The following is an 11,039-nucleotide window of genomic DNA, read 5'->3' as shown; positions in this document are numbered from 1 at the left end:
GGAGTAAAGCTGGAGCCATTCGAGGTACTTGTCACAGGATGGAGGTTTTTTTGTTTGGTTTTTATTTTAATCTTTTTTAAAGCCATTGCGATTTCCTTTGAGGCTGTGAACGTATACATAAGGACAGGAGAGCTATGTGGGCTTTTGCCACTTGACAACATATACTCAGTGTAAACCAAACATGTTAAACCTCTGTCTCTCTCATACACACAACAGGAAAAAATAGAAACACAAACTTTCACAACATGACGGACGATTTTTAGTTCGAAAACTCAATATAACTATACACATAATACCGGTGCGGCTCTGTTTTTTTCTTCTTTTTTTTCTCCTTTTTTAAGTTAAAAAGTATACAAAGGCAGGCTCAAGTAAAAACAAACATCCCTCCCTCACTCCTCCCACCCCTCCCATCCCACCCGGACATTTTCATCAACCAAACCGCTCGCGGACCAACATCATTAGTTTCTTTTTGCCTTTGTATATTTGTTTTAGGTTGTCAATGAACTGCGTAAACTGAATGTGTCCGTCGTGAGCCATTAGGAAGGTCTCTCGGGCCTTGCTGAGGAACTCGATAAACTCACTATAGTGTCGCGGGCTGATGTGTGTGAGCCGTGAGTGCGTGGTATTGATGTAGGCCCCAATCGTGGCATCCAAAAGCTGTCTGAGCGGGGCCTTGTCTAGGGACATGAGCTTACCAGAGTTCCTCCTTCCATGCAGTCCCACCATTCCAGGTGTGGTCAAAGTGCACCTGCGCAAAATGTCCGAGAGTACTGTTGCACATTTGACACTCTTGACCACCAGAGGTATAATAGCCGCCAGCTCATTTTTCCCAAGGGAGTGGCTGAGCGCACAAGCCCACAAAACGTCATTAATGGCAGGGTGTGTATCCTGATTGTAACTCAGGTTCAGGTGCGTCATGGCCAAAGTCGCCAGCTTGTAGGCCCGCATGGGATAACCGCGGTGTTCCATATACCTTGCTATGGTAAAAAGCTGTGTGTAGCTCATGCCCGTGGTAGCAGCATCCAGAACAATTTGGTAAGCAGTCTCAAAAGCTATGTGATCCTTTTCACATAAGGTGAGTGCAGAGAGGGCACAGTTCTGAGGGTCCTTCATGGCACACTGGAGTGCAAGCGTCCTAGCACTGCTAGCCAGTTTCTCCTGCTGGTGGCAGTCCAGATGCAGACGGACAATAGTGCTGTTCGACATGACAGTCGTGGCAACAATACTAGTGGCTTCCGTCGGAGTGAAGAGAGTAAACCAGCTCTGCATGATACTGTCCAGGGCATAAACACCTGTTGAAGAGAAAGCAGAAGCACTGAGCAGAAGGAAGAAAATGCTAAGAAAACTGGCAATTACTATAACTTCAAACAGATTAGTCAGAGGACCAGATAAACGTGAAAATACTTAAGCTTCATTCGGGACCACGGGGGGGGGGGGGGGGCGCAGGCAGATAGCATGCTGGTGCTTTACAAAAATGCACATAATTGGACATTTTTCTTTTTCTTTTTAATAACTCTGAATAGGTGTTCAAAATGAAGCGGGAACAAGGCTGCTTCCCAAATCAGAGGAAGTCAAGAGGAAGATCTGACAAGTACTTATCTAAGACAGAATGCAAAAACACCCCCCCGGAGAAATTCGAGTGGGAGACTACACTGATGTAGGTCAGACTTTAGCAAGGTCTCACAAATGTATCTTACCGGATCAAAAGCACCACAGTGCAATTATAAACTAAAGGTTCTTGTGTGATACGTGTTACTGCTTTAATTATTCTAAAATACCCAAGCTTGCAAACCAAAGATAAATGTGTGAAAATTGTAAACTGGATTGGTATGTGGATTCGGGTTATGTAGTCAATGATGCCAACTTGTAAAGCCAAACATGCCATAGGGTGGCCAGTGCCACCTGGCTCCTAGAGAATGCAACAAAGACAGACCCCAAGGCTTTCCATAGTACAACTGAACTGATTCAAAAACCCTCTGAGTAACACAGGAATGACATCTGAGCTTCTCACAAAGCCACCACTAGCCCTTAGTTCTAATAGTATATACCAGTAGTTATCTATAGGGAAACAGGTCTTTTTTTAAGACAAACTCATGTTTGTTGAGGGAGTATCAGTCCAAGAAGCCCTTGTTCCTGGATGTGCCACAGATGCTGCATCTGTGAGGGGGGAGGAGCAAGACCTCAGTTTGCGATTATAGTGCCATCGACATCCCCGTTGCAGGGGACGAACTTTTGGCTGTTGGGGACTACTAGTCCCAGTAGCCCTTTCATCTGGAGGAGCCACCGGCGCTACACCTGTGAGGGAAATGAGCAAGGCCTCCCTAGTGCTTACAGCGCCATTGACATCCCTGCTGTATAGGACAAGCGTGGGCGAAGCCCAGGCCAAGAGTTGCCTGTTAGAACCTGGAAGAGGCTGGGATGGGCCCAACCCTCTTGGTTTTTTTCTGGAGGTAGCTTTTAATTTATTTCCGCAGTAATTGGCTGCGATTTGCAAAAGTGAGTAAAAGAAAAGCCATGGGGGTGAGGAGAGGGGAGTCTTTGCCCCCGTTAATGGTACTTCAATTGACAGGATGCTGGAGACGGGGATCATTATTAATAAAATCACATTAACCGAAAGGAGAAATTTGTTTAACAAGGATTGGGAAAAGCAGGAACATGCTGCAGCACAGCAGAACAGTAACGCCTTCTGGGATTTGGTGACCCGGATCAGTGCAGGGATGCTCCAGCTAACCCCTTCCTATTTTGTAACATGTCTGGTTTTGATTGGGTCCAACCTTTTGGTACCATATATCATGCTGTAGAATAGAAGGGACTGGAGTCCTGTTCACGGGATTAGGTGTGGAATGCTCCCTGACGATCATTACCTTACAGAAGTGGAAGCTGCTATAAAGCAAAGCCTGGGCAGAAAACCTCCAGAGCTAGATGGGGTATCCATGGACATTATAAAATGTAACATCGATGTCTAGGGCCCTTTGCTCTCTAACACTTTAAATAACTTTTTGCCACAGGATCAAGAGTTCCTGGAAAGGGTTCACCATAGTCCCCATCTTTAAAAAAAGGGGGACAATAATTCACCCAAGTGCTATCATCCTATCTCTTTACTCAATAGCACTGTTAAGATTGTGGGAATGGTGGTTTTCCATAGCGGAAGAGCCTGGGCTACACAGAACAGGGCTTTGTGTCCTTTCCAATTCGGCTTCTGTACTTGACTGGGTACAGTGAAACAGTGGCTGAATTTGCACCTGATCATAGGCAAATACACTGCTGCTAGGCACGGTCCATTACAACTGGCCTTTAGGGATTAATCCACAGCATTTGACTGTTAACCAATCAAAATTATGCTTAATGCTGTTGGAATTGGGGTTGGATCTTGCATTGGTTAACTTTCTATCCACTTTGCACAAGGACCTTACAGCTAAAGTGAGATATAGCCCTTCAGGCTACATATCTGACTCATTTTCGCTAGCAAGAGGTTCGCCAAAGATTTATCTTGGCCCCTTTGTTCATGCTGTATATAAAAAAAGAGTCGAGCTCACACCGGTTGAGTGTAACTGTGGATGTGCCAAAAATTAAGAATCTGCTAGTATCCACACTGCTATTTGTAGATGATGCAGTTCTTAGCCCGGAGACCAAGAGCCATGCATGTCCTAGTAGAGGCATTTGTGGATTTTATGAGCAACAGCGACCTATCCATCAAATATGGGAAGTCCCACATTATGGCTTGTTGCTCAGGCAAGAAAGGGTCATTGACACTACATGTTAATAGGCAAATTGTGAATCGTCTTAAATTGTTTTTATCTTGCTGTTTTTGACTCCTCAGGTTCCTGGCACTTTCAGGCTAGTACAGCACACCTGAAACTAAGAAGGGAGACTGGCACTCTTTAAAGATTATTTTTAACTATGTATAACGCACAATGTGTTTCTGCAGCTTTATATGGGGCATTAGTTGGGGGGTTTCAAATCCTTCCTCCTTACAAAGGGAAACCATATCTGTAGGTGCCTGCTTCATCTCCCACCTACCAGTTCCCATTTCATTATTTATACGGATTTAAATCTTGATTTTATTTAACATAAAATTAAATGGACCCTATTATTGCTCTGGGTTAATCTATGGACTGATGTGGAGGCCAACTTATGTAGGAAAATCATACTGATTGTCTCAGCCTTGACATGGGCTGTTCCATTCCATGGTTGAGATAGGTTTCAAGTATGTTCCATGCACCAAGCACTTTAATAAAGTGCTAAAGACAAAGGTCAAGCCGAGATTTAATGATTTTAGCTACCCCTGAAGACTGTGTTCAGAGTCTAATAAAAGCTCAGTTAGAATGTTTTTAGCACTTAGCATGCCTCAGGTACCGGCGATTAATTTATCCTTACAGCCCTTCCTAGGTAGGAGATGTCACTTCTGTTCCGTTTCAGGGCGGGTTCGGTTTGGCGCCTTTTATGTTTTTGGGAAAGTCACTTCGGCTGGGACCATGTGCTCAGGCTTGCCCTGCCAACAAGTCTTCCACTCAAATTCTGAGGCCCTTTGTTTTTTTGCAAAATGTATAGAGCTCAGTTTGTTATGTACCTGAAGCCAATTGTAAAGTTTCTGGAGTTTAGAAAGTGTTCTGATGCTTTATTTTATTCACAGCTTCTAGGTAGCTTAGATGTGGGTTTTATTCTCCTCTTTGCTGAAAGTGGCTGTCAAGTGTAGAAAAACTATGGAGGGCTGACCCAGGTTTTTATTTCCGGTTCGCCTAGTCGGATAGCTAAAAGGAGGCTAATGTGAGTCTCATTCAATCATCTGGGATCGTGTTTGATATGTACATTTCAAATAGTCTTTCTGTAAAGTATGTCCTGACATTTAAAATGTTTTGTGATTTTGGATTACAACTGTATTATTTATGGTTTTATGCAAAGCAAAATAAAGATTTTGACTGTGTACGGATTCAAAAACCCTTTGGGTAAAACACAGGACTGACTTCGGAGCTTCTCACTAAGCCATCACTAGCACTTAGTCATAATAGCAGATATCCATAGTTATCTACAGGGAAAACCAGTATTCTTAAAAAAAAATGTAAACTATATACAATAATTATAACATGAGCCGTTACTAGCATTTTTCTTAGATACACATCACCGTACTTAATGGAGTCAGGTTATGGTGTGACTCACAACATACAAAACAATTAAAAATTAGTTAATGAAAAAAAATCATACACATGAGGTGTGGTGACTGAGCAAAGGGGAGGTTTAAGATTATTCATAAATAATAAGTGTGTCTGCTCAAGTATGGGTAATTCACGTGTGTCGATGTAAGATATGGATTGTGATGCATGGTGACTGGTGGATCATGTGTGAGGTCTATGCTAGACGTAGTTTGTGATTAAGTGAATGGGAGCTATTAAGTGTGGTAAGTTATGCAACTGCTCTCAGAGGCATTAAATCCAAGCTCTCCACTGCCACTGTCCTGTGATGCGGGTAAACTTGAGTATTGCCGAAAAAAAATTGACACGGGAATGCTGGGTAGGAGGAGAGGTCTTGGACGAATATAAAGGAGGTGTTTGGTAAATGGTCGTTATGTTTTGCGCTGATGTGGACATCTTGAGAGAGAGGTTTGATGGGCAGTGGTTTTTGGCAGCAGGCGTGGACTGTGGAGGTACGGAGCAATGCAAGGGGACACGTTCAGTTCATTTGATGACTGCTTGGTGTGGGTAATAAGGACATGCAATCTGAGAGTCTGGTAAGTAGACTAAGGCTTCTGGAACGAGTTCAGAAAGGATTGGCTGGATGCTACCATGTGCAGGGAAACTAGTATCCATTGTTTCTGCTGTCACAACAGTTCTGTGCCATACAAGGGCTGGGGTGGGAGGGTAAGAGTCAGTTTTAGCACTTTCCTGAAAATACATTCTGAAACTTTGTACATGTACTTAGGAAGCGGGTTCCAAAGTTTATCCGTTTGTACTAAGAAGCTAGTAATGGCTAATTCAGGCCTTTTAAGACCAGGTAAGGGTGAAAAGGAGAAGAGGTTAACAAAGAAGTTTATTTCAAGCAGATCGCCCAGTTTAGGCATGAAAGAATTCAGGCCCACAGTGGATAGCACTGGCATGACAAGCACGGAGCTTGGCCAAGAAAAAGTAGGAAGTCAATGAAGAGTAGGAAGACCAAGGACAGTTCTAAAAACAGCCTAGTTACCAGGTTATGTACGTCTAGTAGCCTGTGTAAAGCTGAAAACTAGTTCGAGCACACTGGTACAGAACACGTGACAGTACAAAAGTAAATCTAGTAAGGACTGAGGCAATAAGGAGAGAACACACAAACAACCTCTCCCCCCTCCCCCCAAGGGTTCTAAGAAGGAAGCATACACTTCCAGAGTTTGACTGTGGTGCAACAGTATGCTATCAAGAATCCATTAGAATGCCTCACCTAAAACTGAAATGATAGGGTTCTCATGGTTTATAAACAGATAATTTAAATCTCACATTTAAATTGGTCCGTCTTCCTACAGGAGTGATTGGGGGGGGCGGGGGGGGAGAGGTGCGCAAAGTTCCTGGAACCGGGGAATACTGTTCAAAATATTCATTGCTCCAGGAGAGGAAAAGCAAAGTCAAATTACTTTTGGTGGTGAAACATCAATGTAGCCTGGGCTCTATTTTTACAGTCAAGATGGATTGGAAGTTGAATGGAAAAAGGTATATAGTTAATGTCCAGGTGCTGACGGAAAAGAAATCAATGGGGCACAGAGCATGGTGCAGGAATGTTTAATCTGCATGGCTACAGATAGACCGGATGTGTCAAAATGATTGCAAATTCAGCTACCTCCAAAGACCATAAAATACATGGGACTTTAATATCAAACACTGTATATTAAGCAAGTATTCACTTAGTAAATTGGAGGTCAAACATTTAGATTAACCTAGACCTGCTGTGGCACTCAAATTAAGTTGACCATGTTCACAACAATCGAGCCTGCAATGGCGGCTCCTTCACAATGGCAAAGGAGTGTCGCCCCTTGGCTAAACCAGGAGATGAAAGATAAAACAATATTTAGTTATTGTTTTATCTTTCATCTGCTGGCTCAACCAGCAGCGTGTTCAGGGAGGGGCTGGGCCATTGGGTGTGGGGGGGGGGGGGTGGTGGGGTGGGGTGGGTGAGTGGAGAGCACTAAGTGTGCATGTGTGTTGGGCCGGCCTGCTTAGGCCGGCCAAACATACATGCGCACTTAGGTTTCTCCAGCCCGGCTGTGTACACAGCCGGGCTAGAGAAACTGCACAGATCCCAGGTTTGTGTCTGAACGGCAGTCCGTACCGCTCAGACCAATCCTGGGACTACTTTCATGCTAGGTGTAGCATGAAAGCAGAACCAGGATTGCTGGGGAGCCTATGGGACACCACAAGACCAGAGAAGCAACACAGGAGGCGCAGGAAAAGGTACTGTTTTTTTATTATTTGTTTTTAAAATTTATCACCTCGTACTACTGTCCTTTGCCCCACCCCTCCCCTTGAGATCTGCGGTGGCCGCCACTGCTAGCATGCAGACAACACATTTGTTAAGGCACTTACCTACTTCTGTAGCACATGTTACTAACCATCGAACCATCTCACGCCGCCGCCAATTTAATGTTGACAATGTCATGCGCATCACCTGTATGGACGGGATCAAATACACAGTGAATTAATTGCATAGGAAACATTCAACTCAGTTTGTCACAGTTCATTAAACACATTTGTTTTCCACAAAATCTACAGAAAAAAAAAAAGACATTGCTCGGGAGGGTGCTGCAATACACCACTTTGCTCTATTTCTTAAGTTTGGATTCTTGATGTTCTGCACAATGCAGGTGGAGGGCTGATTTACGAAAAGAGCGAGCAATTTCTCTACTCAACTATGTTCACAAATAAAATACATTTGTGGTTGCCTCCTTTATTTGTGGGTTTTTACAACAAAGACTAGACTCTGGATTATTAGGCCACTTTACATAATAAAAAGGCTAGCATAACCGTACAATATGTGATAAAAAAAAAGATTCCTATTCATGTACAGAGTGACCGAGATTAAGATTAGCAGTAAAATACATGCGTTTGTGCCACATAGAAAACAGAAAATAGGGGAATATTAAAAAAAAAATCTATATCTATCTATATATCTCAAAGAGAGAGGACAAATTGATCCAAGTGGATTTGGGAACAGTGGTCCCTTTAGGAGTGACTGATCTGCTTGCTGTAGTCTTCCTAAATAACCAAAGCCATTTAAACAAGTTTGTTCAAAAGCAGTTAACCTCTAAGATATGGAAACAAGAGTTTGTTCTTATGACCAGTGGTACACAACGTTAGGGCTATGGTGTACTCCCTTAAAAAGGACTGAGTGCCTTTCTTCTGGAAATGGGCAGCTGAAGGACAAGGTTTTTCAGAGCTTCCTAACTTCAGTTGCCCACCTGCCTGGATAGTTTTTTGAACAGATAGTTTAGAGGATTCAGAGTGTAGGTGTTTGTAAATGGTACACCAGTCTGTGAGACTCTTGCTTTGATTAGAAGCCAATTGTTCCAGTTGTTTGAAATAAACATCAGGGTGTGATACCATTTAGAAGTCTAGATTGGAATTGTGCTCTTTAAGCAAAGGCGTTTGAATAAATCTTGGCGAAAAAAAATGTCTAGTGATCTGCATATTCAGTGATGGACACCTGACAGTCTAAGATGTTAAGATAAAATTGTCTTTTTTTCCTGAAGAATTTAATTGGGGGTGATCATCGAGGTCTGAAATTTGTTTAGGATTTGTGCAAGGTGACTATCGTCTTCTGGAGGGGATATTGTTGGGCCATTGGTGTAGCAGTGGTATAAAACATTAGATTATATTTAGGAGGGCTCCTAAAGAGGCTGGGATTATTCATGAAACACTGTAGTGCACTCTTGTTTAAGTGAAGACATCGTAAGTTTACAATTTACACGCTGAAAGTGATTTTTCAGGTATGAGATGCACCGCCTGAGAACCGTGCCTTTAATTCCCATCCTTTCACGTAGGATTTTGAGGTGCGTGGCCTGTTGGATGTCAAATGCTAAGAGTGATTCTGAAGGACAACAGCATCATCTAGGAGTCTAAGCGTAAAGACATGTTTAAAGCTAATTAACAAGGGAGTTATTGAGTAGCAGGTCTGAAGGAGGTTTTGCTGCTTGTTGTACCATATCAAAAAGCTTTTTTGATTTTATTTTAGTAAGGATTAACTCCAAACAAATAAGGGCATCAAAAATTAAACATGTATTTTATCCTGCTCAAAATGTGGAATCTATATAGGTATACTGAACAGTCCTCCGTATAGTTCAATCTCTGTCCTTGTTGTGTTGATTCTAGAACCATCTTAAGGAGGATTTGATCGTTGCAATTTCAGTTTGTAGAGTGAATATTTCAATGACCAAGTTCTTGGTTAGCTGGGCTGTCTTGAAAGGAAAGATATGGAGATATGGACGTAGACATGGTTGATGTCCTTGTCAACTTCAACCCATTGTTTGGGTTACTTCTGTTGGCCTTTGATTATTGTCCAAGGAACTGAGGGAGAAAAGATCCAGGAGATTATCTAACCAGCAAACTGGGATTGGATTTAGTTTGACCTTTGGACTGACCTAAACCAAGCTAAAATGCATCAGAGTCGAGGTCTTTACGTACCAGATTTTTTTTAGGGGTGGGAGAGATTGGGTGTTGGGTGAGGTCATCACAGACTAAGACATCCACCAACTGTGCGACAAAGAAGTCATTTTAGTAACCCCAGTGAAGACTGACATTGCAGAAAATGATGTGAATAGGACTGTTATGCCATGATAGGCTCAGTGATCTGTTGTACAAACATTAGGTGGTCTCCTTGGGGAAGGGAGGGAAATCAGGTGGAATTTAGTAGGGATTAAGTCAGCTATTTTCAGGTCAGCTGGAAAGCATTGAAAAGGAGAAATTCCTGTTATTCAGTCTTGTGCACCACTGAGAGCATTTGCGTATAGCTGCTACCCTCCTCGCACCCCAATGTTTCCCAGTCAAGTCAAGAGGCATGGTAGAGGAACCAGGGGAAGGAGGTAGCCCATGAGTTGAGAGGATTTCTTTTGCCAAGTCTCCATTGAGAATAGTAAGTCAAAGTCACTGCTGATGATTAGGTCTGATTTATATACTGAAGAAAGCGGGCACTAAATGCTTTGAGGTGGATTTCAATCATGTGGTCGGGGGGGGGGGGCGGCTGTGTGCGTGTGTGTGTGTGCGCATCTCTCTTGGAGGGATCATGTGGATATCTGGCGAGAGTAATTTGTCAACTGTAGGATTAGAGGAGTGTAAAAAACAAACAAAAAAAAAAAAGCCTAAATCACAAATACAGATATATTAAATCTTGTTAGTTGGACGTGGAAGAAGGTTAGGCAGAAGTGCAGAAAATAACTCAATGTCCTTTAAGAGGGTACCAGGGGAGCAGGTAAGTGACTATTGAAGGTGCTTATGAGAAATAACATTCACTTGTAGCTCAGAGTTGTTGAAGGATGATTAGCTTGTGGATCAACTAGCCAACATTGTAGGGAAGAGATTTCAGATCTGCCTAAAAGGTCCACTTGCCTCTGGAACAGTTAGACTACAGTGCAACTCTGTTCTTGTTTTTAGGAGGATCAGGGACTGGACGTCCATTCCCAGAACTAACAGTGGTCAATTAGTTTGTGTAAATAGAGGTATGAAGGAAAGTTCTGAGGTGAAGGTGAATAGGGTTTGTCCTGCAGCTTTGTGAGATGTTAAGTGAAACAGCAATGGCAGTGAGAAGTGTAGGGATTCTCGCCTTACTTTGACAGATGTGAAGTGCAGTTGGAGGGGTGGGGGGGGGGGGGGGAGATGACAGATCAGAAACTGTCTGTACTGTTATCTTGCATTGCAGAGGGTAGCTGTGGAGAGGCAGGAAAGAAGTGTTAGCAGCCTGGGAGTCGTGGGAATCTCAGTGACAATGTTCAACACAGATAAGCAGGAGAAGGGCGTTAGAACTTGAGTTTCTGGTTGGCTGGGGTGGGCACCTCAGCCAGGCAGAAACAATTCCTCCAGTCAGGGTGA

General features: G+C 43.1%; 1 protein-coding gene across 2 annotated transcripts in view; it reads right to left on the bottom strand.

The window, feature by feature from the left end:
- Positions 1-338: 338 nt before the first annotated feature.
- ZSWIM6 (zinc finger SWIM-type containing 6) overlaps positions 339-11,039 on the bottom strand; it is a 368,676-nt gene continuing 357,975 nt past the window's right edge. For both annotated transcript variants that reach the window (XM_069222559.1, XM_069222552.1), the window contains exons 13-14: positions 7,545-7,626; positions 339-1,292 (exon numbers count right to left, since the gene is read on the bottom strand). In XM_069222559.1, the coding sequence (XP_069078660.1) occupies positions 430-1,292; positions 7,545-7,626 (945 nt within the window). In that variant the 3' untranslated portion in view covers positions 339-429. The remainder of the gene's footprint in view (positions 1,293-7,544; positions 7,627-11,039) is intronic.

Source organism: Pleurodeles waltl, chromosome 1_1 (assembly GCF_031143425.1).
Source record: "Pleurodeles waltl isolate 20211129_DDA chromosome 1_1, aPleWal1.hap1.20221129, whole genome shotgun sequence".
In the NCBI taxonomy this organism is placed as follows: domain Eukaryota; kingdom Metazoa; phylum Chordata; class Amphibia; order Caudata; family Salamandridae; genus Pleurodeles; species Pleurodeles waltl.
This window is presented reverse-complemented; position numbering and strand designations above follow the sequence as displayed.